Genomic DNA, 17,894 nt, shown 5'->3' with positions numbered 1-17,894 from the left:
GTGATCAGAGAGGCGTTTTCACTGTGCGTGTTTAATTTTAAATTTAAAAGTATAACAAAATACGAGTATTGTGGTCGTGCAGATTTATATTTTACAGTGATGGTATTCGTGACGAGTGAGGTATTTAAGCGTTAGAGGCAAGGAAGGGCAGAGTAGAGCTTACCGGGTATTACTGAAAATGGACGTTTCCACGATGTGCTAGAAAGATATAGTCGGATTCTAAGGGGAGGGGATCAAAAAGGAGAAAAGAAATCCTTAGTTCAAAGAAGGAGGTAAAGCCGACGGGAGTAACTGCTTCGTTGCAATGCTTACCTCAAATCTTGGCTAATGCCCGGTACGAGTGTTCTGTTTCATTCAGTTCTGTTTGTGCGCTTAGCGGAGGCAGCGTAAAAAGCGGGGCTCATGGAAGGACATCCGGGTCGGGACCCGGAAGTGGCCTGGTTCGTGCGGGAGCGCCATTTTGGATAGGGAAGGGGACGGGGGAGGTAGATTGGCCGTTTAAATGTCATGTTAGTAGTCAAGGACAAATAAAGTTTCTAGTAAGAAAAATTATAAGGATTTAGTTGAGTTGAAAGGGGCCAATGGATCATTGGCCATTCAAGAAGGTGCGTAGAAATATAAAGCGAAATTCTAGGGGATACCAAGGGTCGGATTCTAGGTTTTAAGATAGGGATGTTAATCATAATGGTTTCACACCCTAGGGAGAAAAAACAATCAGAAAAGGTGGACATTCAGTTAATACAATTAGTCATCTCCCAGCCATACATGCATTTCTGCATCTTTGTTGAGTCCTAGTTCAGTTGTTTTGAAGTTCATGATCAGCTCGCTTTCGCGTCTGCGAAGTCTCAGTTCTCGGTTTCCTCCTCTTTTGGTCTGGTGTACAATTTCCAGTCCATAGAAGATGAAATCCTTTTTGTGTTGATGTTTGTCTGCAAAATGTTCCGTCAGGGGGTGACCGGATGTGTGTTTGTGGATATTACGGTAATGTTCTTGTATCCGGATACGTAGGGGTCGGATTGTACTCCCGATGTATGGTAGGTTGCATGGACAAAGGATCACATAAATGCAAAATTTGCTATTGCAATCAATCCATTCTTTTATTGTGAATTCTTTTCCTTGTGTCATTGGTATCTTTTTGGTTTTGTCGCGGCTCAGTTTACAGACACTACAGTTCTTGCAGGTATGGTATCCTGGCGGTCTGTCTAGAAAGGTGGTAACTTGTTTGCGTTTATCCTCAAATTCTGATTTGCACAGTATGTCTTTTAGGTTCGGGGCACGTCTGAAGGTTATCTCCGGATAGGTTTTGATTTCATCAGCTAGATTTGGAGTGTGTTGTAGCAGGTGCCAGTGTCTTTTCAGGCTTTGCCTGATTTGGTGATGACCAATGCTGTAGTCTGTAATAAATCTTATTGCTGAGTCATTCTTATTTTTTCTTTTACCATCAGTTGTAAACATCTGTTTGCGATCTAACTTTGATACTGTTGTCATGGTGTTTTTAAGTGTGGACTTCTCATATCCTCTTTCGGATAGTCTTGATATGATCTCATTCCCTTTGGTTTCGAAGACTTCATCCTCGCTACAGTTTCTGCGGGTCCTCAGAAGTTCTCCTTTAGGGATATTTTTGATGTTGTGACGTGGGTGGAAGCTGTCAGCTCGCAGGATGGAATTAGCTGCAGTGTCCTTTCTGTAAAGTTTGCTTTGTAACGTATTGTCTTTGACATAAAGAGTAACGTCCAGGAAATTGACCTCCTTTTTGGAGAAAGTGTGAGTCGTTTTGATTCCCCAGGGGTTTTGGTCCCAAACCCTACCGACGCAATATCAACTCATCACCCTGATGCCCATGACCCGGTACAAACCTGTAAATATATAACTTTTACTTATTTACACACCAAACTTTAATGTTTTGTTGGCCCACAATGTGTCATATATACGTTTCGTCATTGCCGTTCTTCACCAATGTATACTTTTTTGGCACTGTTATTTATTCACTCTCGTGTTCCATACTCTATGACTTGTCGAAAATTTCATACCGTTACGCGTATGTGGATCACATTACATTTACCCTGTAAATTGATACAAATAACGTATTTTTCTCGATATATGACAATGTTTCTGTTTATACACTCGAATGATCTGTGGCATATGGAACCTTTGACTTCTTTGGTCTTGATGACCTCCATTACGTCCTGTGATTCTTCTTTCTCTAATATGGACATGCACAATATTGTATTGTATCCTATAATATGTCACACACTGTACCTTTAACTTACTTATTCTTGATACCTACTGTACCGTCCACACTAACCCTCACGTGACCTCTCCAAATAATTAAAACAAACCCCCCTTCTTTTTTCCTTTGGCTTTCTTCTATAAAACGCACTATCCTTTTCCCTACTAATTCTCCGCTGTTAAACATTACTCCTAAATGTGTATCTTATTGTTCTTTCTGTTTTCTTCTCCCATTAACGTTCTTACATTTTGACTCACTGGCCTGTTTTCTCTTTAACTCTTGTGCTTAACATGTCATATGCATTCGCATATCCCAAATGTTTTTTACCTACCCTTAAAATGAACAGCCCTGAAGAAGCCCCAGGCCTATAGGCCATGTAGGGGGCGAAACACGTGTTGGCTGTGCCACCCCTTGGTTTTTTCTCATACCCACCTCTATGTATGAGTGCAAATAAAGGACTAGCTCACGTTTAAATCAACTTGCTTTGAATTGGAATTTTTTCCTCCAAGAATCAGAATACACTAATCTTGCCTTGACAACCCATCAGAACTTCTGCTTCACAAAAGGCCTCTGCACTGATGGCAGAGCCCTCTTAGTCATGGGGGAGTCTCCACACTCTGGCGGAATCTCTGCAATGAGAATTCTCATTGCAGAGATTCCGTCCTGAGTGCGGAGACTTTCTCGCGACTGTGGGGTCTCTGCCTTGAGAGCATAGGCCCTTTGTGAATCAGGACCTTAGAGCATAAGACTCCAATCTGTCATTCACACGCTTATAGCAAAGTTCCATTCTCAAAATTGAGGTGTTTAAAGCAGTGTTCAGTCTTACATGAGTCATAGCAAGGCTGTAGTAGACCTGATGTCTCTCACTTGTCCTCAAACTGGCAGATCCGAACACTTGGGATTTTTTCCTGTCATTAAATGAAACCAAACTCCTGAAGCTGTGAGGTGAAAGCGAACATTTCTTGCACCGATTATCTCTTTTGGTCTGTTGCACCCAGTTTCACTGCACCTACTGACCAAGGGTGTGGGCTGGCGCCGCCCTTAACCACCACCAGCCAAGCCCAGAAACTACATTGAAGTTATCTATTTGGCCCAAAAATGAAGTGAGATATCCTGACCCCTCACCTTCATGTGCAACTCTGATATGGAGCGTCTCCAAAAATCCTACCAGCGTTGAGTGTTTGTTTTGGTTTGAACCTGATCCATATATAAAGGCTCCTTGAGCTACTCTTCATCTCTCGTCATTCAGCAGACATCCACACACCGAGGATGAAGGCTCTGGTAAGTCTCAGGGTATTACTATTGAATTCTCAAAGAATGGAATGAAAAAAATGTGGCAGAAATGTAAATGTATCCTTGACTGCAAAGAAAGAAATAGTTCCAGGTCCTCTAGTCATTATTTTTCATATCCTTTTTTCTCCCTAATTGATATTTTCTGTTCCAGTTTGTTGCATAAGAGAAGGGCAAAACCTTGCGGAGGAGAGTAAATTACGCTTGGGCAGACTACTGGAACGTTTAATAGTCCAATAGCATAGTGCCCTTTGACCCTTAAACATTTTGCGTTTGTTATTAGAGGCTTCTCCCTTCCTGGGGACTGAGACATTGTCCACTCTGAGACTTTCATAGGACCATGCCGATTGATTCGGCGATTGAGGACAGCGGAAGATTCTCCGAATTTATTGTGTTTCACTTCTCACCAGGGCTCAGATGTAAAAACTCAAATAGCGAATGAATGGCAAAAAGAGTTTCCTGAAGCGGTCGGGTCAAGAAAGAGTCGCCCTGGTCTGTTGTGCATTAGGCCGCTGATGCAGACGGCAGAGTCAGTAACTTGTCAGCCTGGGCCTGACATGCCAACAGTCCACCCGGTGGCGTAACACAGCCCCCCCCCTCCCCCCCCCATCCCATGAGCCGCAGGGGGCCCTCCTCTGCACAGTAGTCAGTCCTGGGAGCTCCAGATTCTATCCGGAGCAGGGGCCCCACCATGTACCTTGCAGGGGGCCCCCCTCAACTTTCGTTACGCCAGTGAGTCCACCCCAACCCTGCCGGCCATTGGGCCACCTGGAAGATTTTCCAATGTCTCTGTAGAACAGCTCGCCACAGACTGGACCCATCTGCATAGCACAGGTGTATCCTCTTATGGGTGGGGCGCCCTTTTGCTGAGAATCGATTTGTGACAAGTTGATTCCTCAAACAGCGTATGTCTCTTTTCTCCCTTTTCAGATTTTTACCGCGGCTCTTCTCGGAGTTTTCCTGACTCACACAGGTGCCAATGACGTAAGTACATTTACACTGGCTGAGATTGTGCTTTTAATTCATCCAACCTCAAATATGTATCTTCATGTGCTGCGGTTTTATTTGTTTCTAAGCAAAACAACTTGTTTGCATTTGCTTGAGTGTTTGGCAGTGTAGGTGAGACTATTTTGCAGTTATTAAATGCCAGGGTTGGGTCCAAGTTTCTATTTCTGTATGTCAAGCAAATAACGCTCTGTGGTGTGGTCAGTTGGCGAGTTCAGTGATGTGAGGCCTATTGCAGGGTCTAGTGTACAAAGTGCTGGTTTTTAACGAGCCTGCGGTAATTTAATATTTTACCTGAAGTTTCTAAAAAGATTATTGTTAAAGGTCCAAGAGCCACTTCAGTTGTGGAGTGTGCTAAATAAAACGCCAAGCCTTTACGTGAAATGTTCGTCTTCGTTCTATTAAGCAACCATCGTGTTTGCTTCCTCTTCTGCCACCTCCAGTTGCAAAAGACATTTTGCAAAGCCAATGGCTTTGTTGTTTGCTGTCTGCCTTTTGGATTTGTCAATGTTTGTTTTGCTTTGCCATGGTTTTCGTAAAATGTTATGATAGAGGGGCTGCCGGACCCTCCCCAATATTGCAAAATGGCTAACATATTTTTGGGGGGGGTTCAGACAGTACACATTGCCATTGTAGTCTCTCTGTCACCGAAGTGAACTACTCTGAGGGCAGAAGGGCTCTTATGAAGGAGCAGAATCCCGTGACTCACAGGCATAGCATCAAGGCCCCGCGATAAAATTATCGCCGCTTTAGCGTCCGTTTTCGGGCGAAAAGCGGCGATAATTTTATCGCACTATCAGCAAGGACACGCTAAAGTGTGTTTCCATGCTTCAACGCCATTTACCTTAACGCCCAACTTTGCATCTCTAATGAGATGCAAAGTGGGCGTTCCTGACCAAAATAACGTGAGAAATGTCGCTAACCGACATTTCCCCAATTATCAAGCTGCACGCTAACCTGCATAGCGATAAGAAAAGTAGCGCTAACCACGCTTATAGTTACTTTCCTTACGCCTGCTTTCAATCTGACTTAGCCATTATATCCAATGGAAGGCGGATATTATGACTAAGCCTGCTTCTGCCCTATCAACAAGCTTTCGCCTATGTTTGTGCAATTATGGCTGGATTTCCAGCGATAATCGCACATTTTGCAGCTAGCACTTGGATTTTTATTGCATTGGAGATAAGCGCTTAGCGATAATTATCGCCGGCTGTTGCTGATATGCCCCAAAGTGAGCTGACCAATTAACCAATGCAGTACGCTAAAGTGGGAGTAAAAACATTTGACTGACACAACCAGAGACAAATGGATAACAAGGAGCTGATTGAAAGCCCCTATAAGTATGTATATTATATATAGTTTTTTAAATAACAATTCTCATTTTTCTAGTCTCACATCTCCCTGTGCCTGCTTCTTCTCCAGCTAGCCCTGGGGGGATCTCGCGGTGTTTCACTCCGTGGAATTCCATGGACCTACTGAAAAACTCCACCGAATTCCGCAGAGTTTGGCTTGCAGGCAGAGTAACTATTGTTCAGCGACGGACACCCCTATCTGGGACTGGGAGTAGTACAAATGTGTGTGTTCAGCTTGTGCATGGCATGCCTCAATGTAGCTCTACAACGTTTAGCGAAAATAGAAGTGTTATTGAGGATGGCCTCCAGATACTGCAAATCAACACTGATCGTCTAATATTATTGGCTTTACGGACGCAGTGCGCAGAATACTTTTAGGTAAACATTTGCCATTTCCCCTTTATTCCACAATGCATACATTGCATTTTAGAAAGGGTCAGTGTTTATGTCACAGCAGGCATTGAATAAACTTGAAACAAGTGTGAGGGATGAGTTCTTACGGTAAGCCTTTATAGGATGACGGTAAAGCTATAGGAACACCCAAAAAAAGAAAAGAACATTTTATGCCCTGGCATGCACCCCTCCTTCTCACTGTAAAGATACCATCTCTTGTCCCCCACCTATGGCAGAGGTAATAGCTGTTCTTCCTTTCATGGTCCAGATGGGCCGCCTTCCCCTGCCCCTCCTTTAAGACGGACTCCACTCCTACGGCCATCAAGCCAAATCTTTCTCCAGACTCCGGGCATGCCCCTCCCCGAGGATTTTTTTTCTCTGACCCAAGGCATGTCTTTTCCCCTCTGCCTGCTCTGGGCAAGCTTTTGTTTTCTTTAGTATTAGTAAAGCAGAAGTGGGCTTCTCAACAACAGAAAGGGGAAGAGAACACCAGATGTTGGTAACCCACCACACTCCCTGGAGTTAGTTTCACACCACTCAAACTAATCTGGGTCCTCGCCTGTCCCAGTGGCCTCCAGGCACTTCCACCCCCACTCCCCCAATTCCAACATGGATTTCAATCTAGTGGCATGGGTGTTATGGGTCCTACAGCAGACACGGGCATCAGGCCCCACAAATCCTACTTAAGTAAAAAAATAACAGTGAAGGGGACCCTCCCACCTCCATGCGACGGAGGCAGAGTTTTTGCTGAACTCCATGCTCCAAGCAGAGCACGGAGTTTCAAAACTCTATGAACTCTGCCAGTGGAGGCGGAGTTTACCACCCACCCCTACTTTCCACCACCTTGACCCTCATGCACATGCCTTCCTCAGCTGTTCATTCTTTGTGCTCTCACTTACTTGCCCTTCCTGCCTAGGTCTTCATCCTAAACCCACCTTTCCACCTCCCTGCCTCCACCACTGCCTGCATCCTCCTGATAAGGAGCTGTTATATATTTAGGATAGCGATAGTTTCTACATTCAGCTGACTGGTAATATCTATCAACGAGAGGGTGTGTTCTTCCTGAACACAGAGAAATTGAACTCTTTGATAATGTCTATCACGCCTATAACCCAGTGTTGGCACACTTTTTTAGGATAGAAAAAGCACCTAAAACCATTTGACAAGTTGAAGTAAAAATGCATTTTTATGTTGAAGTCATACTGTCTCTATGACCTTGGTGCACAAAACTAACGCCTACTCATTTTTTTCCATTGTTTCTTTTTACTTTAAAAAAAGATGTCAATTAAGGGCATCTGTCCCGTTTATAATTCTCTTGTATCCAGAGACTGGGGTTGGCAATGGTGGATGCCTTTGGGACCTCAAGTAACTGCCTAATGTACGAAAGCCTGCTTTCAGCAAGCGCTCATGCAGGACTCGTGGGATCTCTAGTAAAGGCCTAAGGTACTACCCCTGGTAGTGGAAGGACCTGGGTGTGACTCAATGAATCTCTAGTAATGGCTTAAGGTACTGCTGCCTGCATTAGGAAAGTGCTTACTGAAACTTGGCAACGCACTGTCAGACACGCAAACACCAAATTTGGCTGAGGGTTTTTGTGAATTTTTTATTTATTCAAATGTCTTGTCTTTGACAGGTACAGAGTTCAAATATGTTAAATACTGTATCAGAACATGCAATATGAGCAAGCATTACCAACTTCTATAAGGCTGGTGAATTTTCAGTTTCCAGTTTTAGCAATGCTTATTCCAAAAAAGGAGAGATATATTGGCCTTGCAAATACTTTTTAACTCTCTTGTCCCTCCCCAGGATATCAATGTCTCTAACCAGGGGAACACTGGTGGAGATGTTCACCAGACAGTGAACATCAACAACCAGGACCACATCGCCAACATCAACGACTTCAATGGCTGGGACTCCTGGGATTCCATCCTTGACTACAACAAGGTAAAGTGACGGAGTGACATCCGCTGTTTGCTTGATTTACACACTTCACACATCTCGCCACATGTCCTGGTTTATGTGTGCATGCTACTCAGGTTAAGGATTTTCTACCATGGTAAATTTAGCCTCCTGATACCCTGACTTGTTCTATATAATGTGATGATTTCGTTCAAACCAGTCTATTTTTTTGTCATTTGGGATACTCACAGGCTTGGCACAGGTACAGCGTATCTTTAGGAGGCTATCTCGGAGGTCCAATTACGTCAGCGACATAGGTATCCAGCCCATAGGACACCTTACTTGAATAAACCTGACTACCTTGCATATAAACTCAGTGCCATATTTATGTTAGCTCTGGCACTCTTGTGATGCAAGACAGTGCAACTGGCCAACTTTCATGCACAGAAACAATTTTGATACAAGTGCAAAGCCAAAATCTCTTTGGATCATGGAGTGCCAACCCGCCTGTATCTATGCAAAGGAGGCAAACGAAGGGGGAACAGTCCAACGACGAACATGTCTTCGTCAAAGTTAGATCTTGTAAAATTGTATGGCCTGGCTTTGTGTTAAAATCTAAAGGCAAATAAAACCATATGCAATTCTGGGGCAGGTTGAATAGTACGTTATACTATTGGGCATAGTATTGTAGTTTGTGCAAAATTACATATTTTATGCAGCTTACCATTGGATGGTTGCTCTCATGCTGGACATTGTGCTGGGAAGTACTTTAAGGGGCATATTTTCAGAGTTCACCTAATGCATTAAAGGGAGAAAGCAGAACTGCTCTATATCTTCAAAGAAATGTCACAATTCTGCTCTCACAATGCGCTGGTGCACCTGTGGCTGCCTAGTGACAATCCTGGAACTCTTTTCGTGTGGTGCAAAGGTGTCTGCTTTAAGGTCAGGCCCTTATTGTGCAGGAACAGGTACTTTCCTGCACAAAAACTATCCTTCAGGGCCATTTCCCCTTTGTGTGTGTGCTGCAGAATGCAGCCCCCAGGCAGAGAAGAAATAAAGAGGAGAAATAAAGATATTTCTCTTCGTTATGCAAGCCACAGTCAGGTGCATTGTTATGGTGCAAACCCACGTCTACAAGTCTTTGTAGATATAGGCCTGCATCGGAATCCCTGGGTGGATGCATGTGATGCACGGGAACGCCCTTGTACCACCCATGCAATACCTAATGGATGCAAAGTGACACAAAGGAGCGCAATGCGCTGCTTTACTATTTTTTTCAAAGCAGTGCAGATAACCATTTGCATTGCTTTATGAATACTGCAAAGTATTTCATTCACTGCACCCACCTGCAAGAGCATCTCTCTACCCTCTTCAAAGTGCAGATGGCATGACGCCTGCACTTTGAAACACGGAACAGCTTTGAAGCAGCAGCTCCATATTACACTTGGATGAGCTGCTGCCAAGGCGTTACGAGTTCATGACTGCCCTGGGGCAGTGCATCCTTTGTTGAATGGAGCACAGTCCCTGTTTGCACCTGGTGCATATTTTTAAATGGCGTGTCATACGCAAACAGGGAAAGTGCGCTACATTCACAATACATCCCCAAATGTGGTGGAGCTTGTCACGCCCATACCTCAGAAAGGCTAATATTGCATTCAAATTTCATTCACTTTTGCAAACCAGTCTAAGTGCAAATTGCTCATACAAGTTTTGTGTATGGGAAGAGTACATCTTGCCCCTTCTGTCTTTGCCACATAGGAAACCAGAAGCTACTGATAGTGGTGGCTTCCAGGAGAGGTATTTAGGAGTTTGGAGGATCAGAGTTTTGTAGTGGAGGCAGACAGCTCCCACGGAGTAGCTTCACCCTGCTTTGATTGAGAGTAAAGGATGATGAGATTCCATTTGTTGATGCTTGTGAAAAACCTGGCAGCAGCATGAAGAACAGCTCGAAGTGAGGTGAATCTATTTGTTGGTAAACCAGACAGAAGGGAGGAGCTCTAGCCAAGACAAGTGATTACCATACCCTCAAATCCTAGGGGGAAAGAAAATGATTTAATATCTCATGTTTATGAAGACAGAATGTGTCAGACTTGGCAAGGGCTTGAATGTGGTCTATGAGGTCTAGGTTTAAGTTGCTTAGCACATGAATATAAACTGTGGGAATCCAGCATGCCCATTTGGATTTGACCCTTGAGGGTCAAGTATCCTTGGCATAGAGACTGCATGGACAGAAGTATACTGCTGGGTATACATGTTGCCCTTTGTTCACTTTCTCACTTTCAATTGGTTACTGCACAAGGAAATGAAAACAACAAAAAACCCATTGAAGCAGTCTCTGATTAACCACTAAATGTAATTTTGTTATCTTGTGTGTTTTTCTTCCCAGGGACTCTATGCCACCCGTCTCTTCTCGAAGAAAGCCTGTGTTGTCACTAAGATGAACAAGGCCGTGTTCCCCACCCTCGCCCAACTCAGCAAGGCTGTGCAGGAGAAGAAGGTAAGGAATCCACATGCCAAGGGTGGACTGGGCAAACAGGACAGAGGGATATCAACTTTAGGCATAAGGAGAGGAGGTTCATGTCAGGGCGGCATGCACTGAGGGATCCTCTGCCCACGCAGCCCAAGCGGCAGCCCTGAGGGAGCAGCAAACACTTTTCTTTTGAGGTCCATCCAGCCGCGAACCGTGCAGGTAAGAGCGGTGGGGCAGGGTGTGGGGGGATTTCGACCGATGACGACGACGAGGGAAAATTAATTATTTATTTAATTTTCCCTCATCATCTGTTGAAATACCTCCCCACCAGCCCCACCGATCTTACTGCACTGGCCGCCGTTGGGCCCATCCAATATTTGCTGCTGCCTGAAACCCAAAAGAGCTGGGAGTGAGCCAGTCCATTTTGATTTTATCACTGTATTGCCAGAGCCTTCATTAAAACGTAAATGACTCGCTAAACAAACCAAAACTGTACACCGTCCACAGTACATTCAACAGATGGACACTGGAGGTACCACCACCTTGTAAGTTGTGATCTGATGCATCAATAGGGTGGTGTTTCTCAGCAAAAGGCTACCCTTAGATGGCTAAGCTCATCTATCTAAACTGCTAACACTTCAAAAATAGCCAGACTCTTCACACTTTACACCGCCCATCTAGATAGGTGTTCATTTATGTTGTGTGCTTGCCACACTCAATCTCAACCAAATTTCATGTAGGTTTTCTGTCTTTCTTTTTTGATTACTATTGTTGATTCTATTATCAAAGCCACTGAAAGTATGTGGCTGGGGAGGACCAAATCATGCAGAAGGTTTGACTAAATTATGCAACAAGTATGCAAAGGTATGCATACGTTTTGTGACAGTATTATGACATTATTTTGTAATTTTTAGGTCCAGCCTAAAAGACAGTGCAAGTTGACTAATTGTTAAAGGCCTCTTGTCTGCTTAACAAAATCTTACAGTTGGCTTAAAGTCTGCTCACAGATTACTATTGGTTATCTTTATTGTCACTCTCATTTGGTTGCTTGCTATTCGATGGCTTGCCTTGCCTATCATGTATTTGTCCCTCCTCTTGAGCAAAGCCTCTTTACTTGTGTCCTTCCACTGCTCACTTTTAGGAAAAAAAAATTTGATTTCATTAAGCACTCGACTCTACTAGAGTGTAGGTGTTATCCAGCTGTCTCTCTTGTGTGCTTCTCTCCCCAACCACTCCATGTAGCTCTCACTCATTTATTTTTGTTTAAGCACTCCAGGAGTATATATCTTTTCTAGAAGTCTCTCTTGTGCTCTTCTCCGTCCATCCCACTCCATGTCGATCTATCTCGTCCATGTATTTATGTCGTATTCTGTCCCTCTTGTGCTTCTCCACCCTGCTCCTTGTGCTACTTTTTCCCTTCCTCCCCACCTGCTCCCCCATTAACCCTGTCCTTGCTAACACCTGATTTTTTTTTTTAAGTTGCACTTTCATGCAACAACTTTTTTTTATTTACCGATCCAAGTGGTGTCCACCATCTTGGATCAGTAAATTGAAAAATAAAGCAAATGGTGGCAACGCATCAGTAGAATGATGCAATTTTTATTGAGCCTTTTTTTTTTTTACGATGCTGCACAGCCTTCTGATGCTGTACAGTACTGCCAATAGGTTCCAAAGTCAGGACCTATTTGATTTGCCAATGCTTGTTACACATATTAACGCTCGTCGGCCAAAGGTTTCATCCAATTAATATCAGTTCAATATCTAAATGCAACAATCAACAAGTGAAAGGTGAGCTAAATCTGGCAATTATGCAGCCAATGATGGATTATGTGGGAAATGCAGCAAATTCATAATTACGTGTGGAACGCAGCGGCAGTAGATCACATATCTATAATAAACTTGAACAACAGGTCATTAAAACGTCTTTTCCAACAGGAGGTATGAAATCTAGAAAAAATGAAAAATTAGGGCAAGTCAGGAGTCTGCTGAAAGTCAAAACATATTATATCCAAGTTGGGAAACAGATGTTGAAGTCATTACTTGTACCAAAACAAGTAGGGTATAATCAGGAACCCTGTAGTTGTGTGATAACCGAAGGGTCTGTTATTGTGTAGAGTAATATAGTTGAGGAATTTTAATGACTCACGATTAAAAATACATTAGCCCCCCATCAGTGGTAGGAAGCGCTATATATATGCAAATTAATTACTGTTAGGGTATTGCAGGGGGCGGGCTACTTTGGAAATGGGAGACAGGGTGGGACTGATGCGGGACTTAGGAAAACATTTATGCAGAGGGCTGTAGATGAACGGACCAGCTTCACAAAAGGAGTTGCCTGAGTAAAATACAGAACAGAAATAAAGAAATTGTTGGGATAGAGAGCAATGGAGGAGGAATAACAGAATAATACAGGCTACAGGGTTGCAGCAAGGAGCTAAGGAAATCGGCGAGTGGGTTGTCTTTACCATCCTTATCTGCTGAATAAAAACTAAAAACAAGCATTTGCTATGCAATAGGTCTTGCATTTGTTAAATTTAGAGCTGTTGGTGTTGAAAATAACAATGTTTTTTACTTTTGTTTTTTATTTACAGTGGAGTTATTATATTTGCATAGCACTATTGCCAATGGTATAAAAAAGCAAAAGTAAAGAATGTAATTTTCAACGTCAACAGCTCTAACTTTAACAAATGCAGGACCTATTGCATTGGAAATGCAATTGGTCACGCATTGTTGGAGTTGGAGTTACTGGCATTATAAATGCCAATGTTTTTTTACTTAGCGATATCCTCTGGGACCTCTTTTGGTCACATATAGTACTGCACCCTGCAGAAGTTATGGTAAATCCACCCTACCCATAATGTATTGCATGCAAGACAGTACCATAAGTACATTCAAAGAGCTATGTTCATATCTACAAGTGGCACATTGGAAATGTGACAAAATAATATTGTATTCATTCCGGATTAGCTTGTAGTCTGTGTGGAGCTGATGAAGGGTGTCCTGCCTGAAGCCCTTTGAGGAAATAGTGCTCTGAGGCTGTAATTAAAATGTAGGGAGTAACAACATATGTAACAGGGGGTGTCCTCATGGAAGGTTACAGGAAGAGACAAGGCGGGACTACTAAGCCTATTGACCAATAAAAAGCCACCGTTTACAAGGGACAGGAGCCAATTAAAAAGATAGGCAAAAAGTGGGCAGGGCTTTATGCCCATATCCTGAATGCAGCATGTCTCGAAGAGACAGCGCAAGTGGTGCCTAGGTGAGACCTCAAGAGGGATGGGTGGAATGCTTGAATCAATCTCAGCCATAATTATTTTGGGCAGCATTCCAGTCTATAATTTTTTGCTCTCTGTGCCACTTCAGCCAGGGAACAATCGTATTCAGATTAGCAACAATCCTGTTACAATAGGAAGAATAAAACACAAACATCGGTTTTATCTACTGACAGTTCCACTTTTCTATGTTTTAAACAAAATGTGATTATTTAAAAAAAAAAAAAAACACACCGAGTAACAGTCGAAGGTTCTTCATCGATTTTTTAAATCTCTGTTTAATCCAAAGGCCTCTGGTGACACTGCTCCCCCACGTCATCTGACCTATGCTGTCATCCACACTCCAGTTAAAGACGTCAGTGACTTTGGCAGCCATATTGAATCCCTCTGCAGAGGGCTTCCCACCTACAGCGCCGCTGAGACTCAAGGTACGTTACTGAAAACACTACAAGTGTAAGCACTTCCAAGCATTTGCGTGTATTTTGAATTTGGGATTGTAGCTTTTGCACATGTTAGCAGTTTTGAAGGATCACAGCTAACTTCCGTATGCAGTAGTCATCAATAACTGAACTTTACAGTACATGTATGATCTCGGGCATATCCGTTTTTGATGTTAAAATGTGAACTGATTTTGGTGATGGACATGCAACAGGAATGGAATATGACCTTTCTCGCTGGTGGGGATTCTTGATATCCGTTTAGTAATTTTTTTGGTGTGCCCAGACCCTTTAAGTAAATTGGAAGTATCAGGAGATCTGTGATTCCTGCTGTGAGATGTGGACATCCAGAATTTCTTTGAGAAGTCCATTTTGGCTGTGCCCCCACCCTGTTGTTGTACTGATGAAGATAGATGCCACTTAATGCAGCAGTGAGGACAATACATTATCTTACACTCCAGCTGAAAGTTCTCACCATTGACTAACATTCAATTCTGAAGCATTACCCTGCTTTTTATGCATTTCAGGTCTCTTCCTCTGTGTTGGTTTGTAAGAAAGTGTATTTGGAGGAATATTTTTAGCTTATGAGGAATCACTAGGAAGCCATTAGTCCTCCTTATCCCCAAAATGAGATTCACATCTACGCTGAAAGCCCTTAAGGACCCAGCAACCCAGACACTGAGAAAGGGAAGCTATGTGGAGCCCTTTCTCCAGTCTGATAGTAAATCGTCTGGTGAACTGTGGCACATATATTCACAGCTTCCAAGTTAGAAGCAACTTCCCCCTGTCCAAATCTCATCTGGTGATTCTGTGGGCCATGACTTGATGCTTTCATCAAAGAGATTTTTGTCATAGGAACCTTTTAGAAACTTTAAAAGCACCAAGAGTATTTCTTACCACTAGTTTTCACCCAGGAGAACTCCACAAATGCTTGGATTCAGTCTGCACTCTTCGGTGCACCCTGTCATGCCCCATAGACTGACAGGCGTGCACAAATTCTTTCATAATCATGAACTCTGGCCAGTCAACTGTTATGCTATCATAGGCACCGGATGCAATCATAGCCCTTCTGGACTGACCATTAACTGACCAACCACACGCTAAGTTTAACTCACAACTTGCATCCAATAGCATCCTGTCTTACTTTTTCACACTTCAACCAGTTGCCAGCTGAACATGACGTCAATTCTCCATAATGCTGGAAAGTGCAGAAGTGATATCATGCACCCTTTGGACCCTGATGACATTGTATGGTTAACCCCTTTGACCCACACTTAGCCCATAAACAGATTTGTATTTGCTGCTGATGGGCTGAATTACAGCAAGGAGTGCAAACTGCAGATAGTACAAAGAGGGCAGTAAGAGCCCTTCTTTTACTCTATGTTTATGCCACTCCCTTAGAGATCCTTCAGTCTTGGTGTATCAAGGTCAGTGACAACTTTGGCAAAGAGAAAGGTGCAGATAGGAGCTGCTGTCTCTAGACACTCCTTAATGATGTCCATGACACTGAGTCACCAAGGTAATTGTAACCAATCCTCATCTATTTCCAGCTCTTGATGGAAATCACATTACCTTTGACAGGGTCGACTTCCTATTCAGGTGCCAGTGAAGGAGCTCATTTGCAAACACTCACTGGTTCCAGTAGGTGATGCCTCACTGCTACATAACTGGGAACAGGCTCAGTCCCCTGCTCAGCTATGTTATTGGGAAGAAGTGAATCACCAAGTTCACTGGGAGAAAACCGGTGCTACCACTCATGGTCTGACCCTGGAATTCTGTTCCATTCACAAAGACACTGAATAAATGGTTCAAAATTATAAACCATTGACAACAGCTGCTCACACATACAATTTGCATGAGTCGGTTGTGTTCCCCCTCTGTTTCATTTAGACTCTCAGAGTGTAATATAGGTTATGGTAATAGAGACTGAAATACTTGGTGATAATCAACGGCGATCACAGAGGCCATGGGTCATGATCAAACCAATCTACTTCACCTGATGTTCTTTAAATCTGAGCCCAACCATAGAGCCTCCCCACTCCACTTCGAGACATAACCCAGCTAATTGGACTTCACTATGCAGATCTGTATATAACAGCATAATGTTTTCCAGCTTGACTTAGCTTTTAGCGTTGAGTCAGATGCAACAAGAATCAAGGTTACTTGAGTGTCTGTAGCATTGTGTGATGTGCTGTCATGTAATTAGCTACCCTTACATGTAAGAATGCAGAAGAAACTCCACTTGTAGCCCAATATTTTAAGGCCTTTTTGTTTGTATTTTTCCAGGGTCCGAGTTCTTCTCAGGCTTCAGTGATTGCTCGAGCTCCAGCATTATCACCATTTGTGGAATTTCCTTGTGCTGGTAAAGAAGAGTGTGCAAAATCCTGCCTGTCCTGCAGCAATCCATTTCTCACAGTAGTCATCCCATACAATGTCATCCCACTTCTAAACAACTCCTTTCATCTGTTTACTTTGTGAATCTTTATACATGCAATAAAGTATCTCTCATGAACCAAACGTATATTTTTTCATCAATGAATGTGTCAAGTGAAAAAAAAAATAAGCAGACACGGGTGCTTCTATCCTGTTATATTTTGTTATGCAGATTTGTAGAGCCCACTATCATCAGAGAAGGACTACTGGGGCTGAGCACGAGTGAGTCCAGCCAAACCTAAAGCCTAGTGGGACTACTTGAAAGATGAGGAGGAGGTGGCTCTAATGTGTAGCACCAGGACATTCCATGCTTTAAGTACAATATAGGAGAAGGCTCGACCACCAGATCTGGTTTTATGTATGCATGAAATGTGTGCAAGTAGGAGTCTGGATGAGTGGAGGTGTCTGGAAGATTTGCGAAAGTCGATGCAATTGTTGAGGTATGCTGTGCCAGTCTTATAGAGAGCCTTGAAAGTTTGGGTGAGGAGTTTAAATTGTGCTAGTTTGCATAAGGGGAGCCAGTGGAGCACCTTTAAGTGTGGTGTGATATGAATGCACCATGAGGGGTGTACTTTGATTCTGGCTGCTGACTTCTGCATAGTCTGCAGCCTTGGGGTGAGTTTTTTGTTAACCCCAGCATAGAGGGTCTTCTCATAGTCCAACTTGCTTGTGATGAGGGTGTGCAGGACGGATTTCTGGGTGATGATTGTACGCTATTTGAAAATCTTTCTCAGCATCTCCAGGCGGTAATGGTGTTGACTTAGGCGGTCATGTTCAGTTTGCTGTTGATGACAATCCTGAGGTCCTTGGTATGGTTGGTGGGTGTCGGTCCTAGCTCTGTAGACCACCAGGTGGAGTCGCACAGAGAAGTGCTCTTCCCCAAGATCATGATTTCAGTTGTGTTAGTGTTCAGCTTTTGACAGTTCAACTTCACCCAACGGGCGATTTCTGTCATGTAGGCATCTAACTTGATCTGGGTACTGGGCGTCTTGTCTGTAAGGGAGAGAACGAGCTGTGTGTCATTGGCATAGGAGAGGATGTTGATGTCATAACAGTGAATGATGCTGACCACAGGGATCATGTATGCAACGAGGACCAGATTCAGGGAGGAAT

General features: G+C 43.3%; 1 protein-coding gene across 1 annotated transcript; it reads left to right on the top strand.

Moving 5' to 3' along the window:
* Positions 1-3,425: 3,425 nt before the first annotated feature.
* LOC146784399 (gastrokine-1-like) lies at positions 3,426-16,865 on the top strand. Its single transcript, XM_085636336.1, has 6 exons — positions 3,426-3,511; positions 4,451-4,504; positions 8,077-8,214; positions 10,556-10,666; positions 14,201-14,339; positions 16,635-16,865. Exons 1-6 carry the CDS (start codon positions 3,500-3,502, stop codon positions 16,712-16,714), a joined length of 534 nt encoding a protein of 177 aa, XP_085492462.1. The 5' UTR covers positions 3,426-3,499; the 3' UTR covers positions 16,715-16,865.
* The last annotated feature ends 1,029 nt before the right edge of the window (positions 16,866-17,894 follow it).

Source organism: Triturus cristatus, chromosome 11 (assembly GCF_964204655.1).
Source record: "Triturus cristatus chromosome 11, aTriCri1.1, whole genome shotgun sequence".
NCBI lineage: Eukaryota > Metazoa > Chordata > Amphibia > Caudata > Salamandridae > Triturus > Triturus cristatus.
This window is presented reverse-complemented; position numbering and strand designations above follow the sequence as displayed.

Bases quoted from the DNA above. Each gene is read 5' to 3' on its own strand.
- LOC146784399 (XM_085636336.1), top strand. The intron at 8,215-10,555 runs GTAAAGTGACGG...TTTTCTTCCCAG, and splicing joins CCATCCTTGACTACAACAAG to GGACTCTATGCCACCCGTCT. The intron at 10,667-14,200 runs GTAAGGAATCCA...TTTAATCCAAAG, and splicing joins AGGCTGTGCAGGAGAAGAAG to GCCTCTGGTGACACTGCTCC.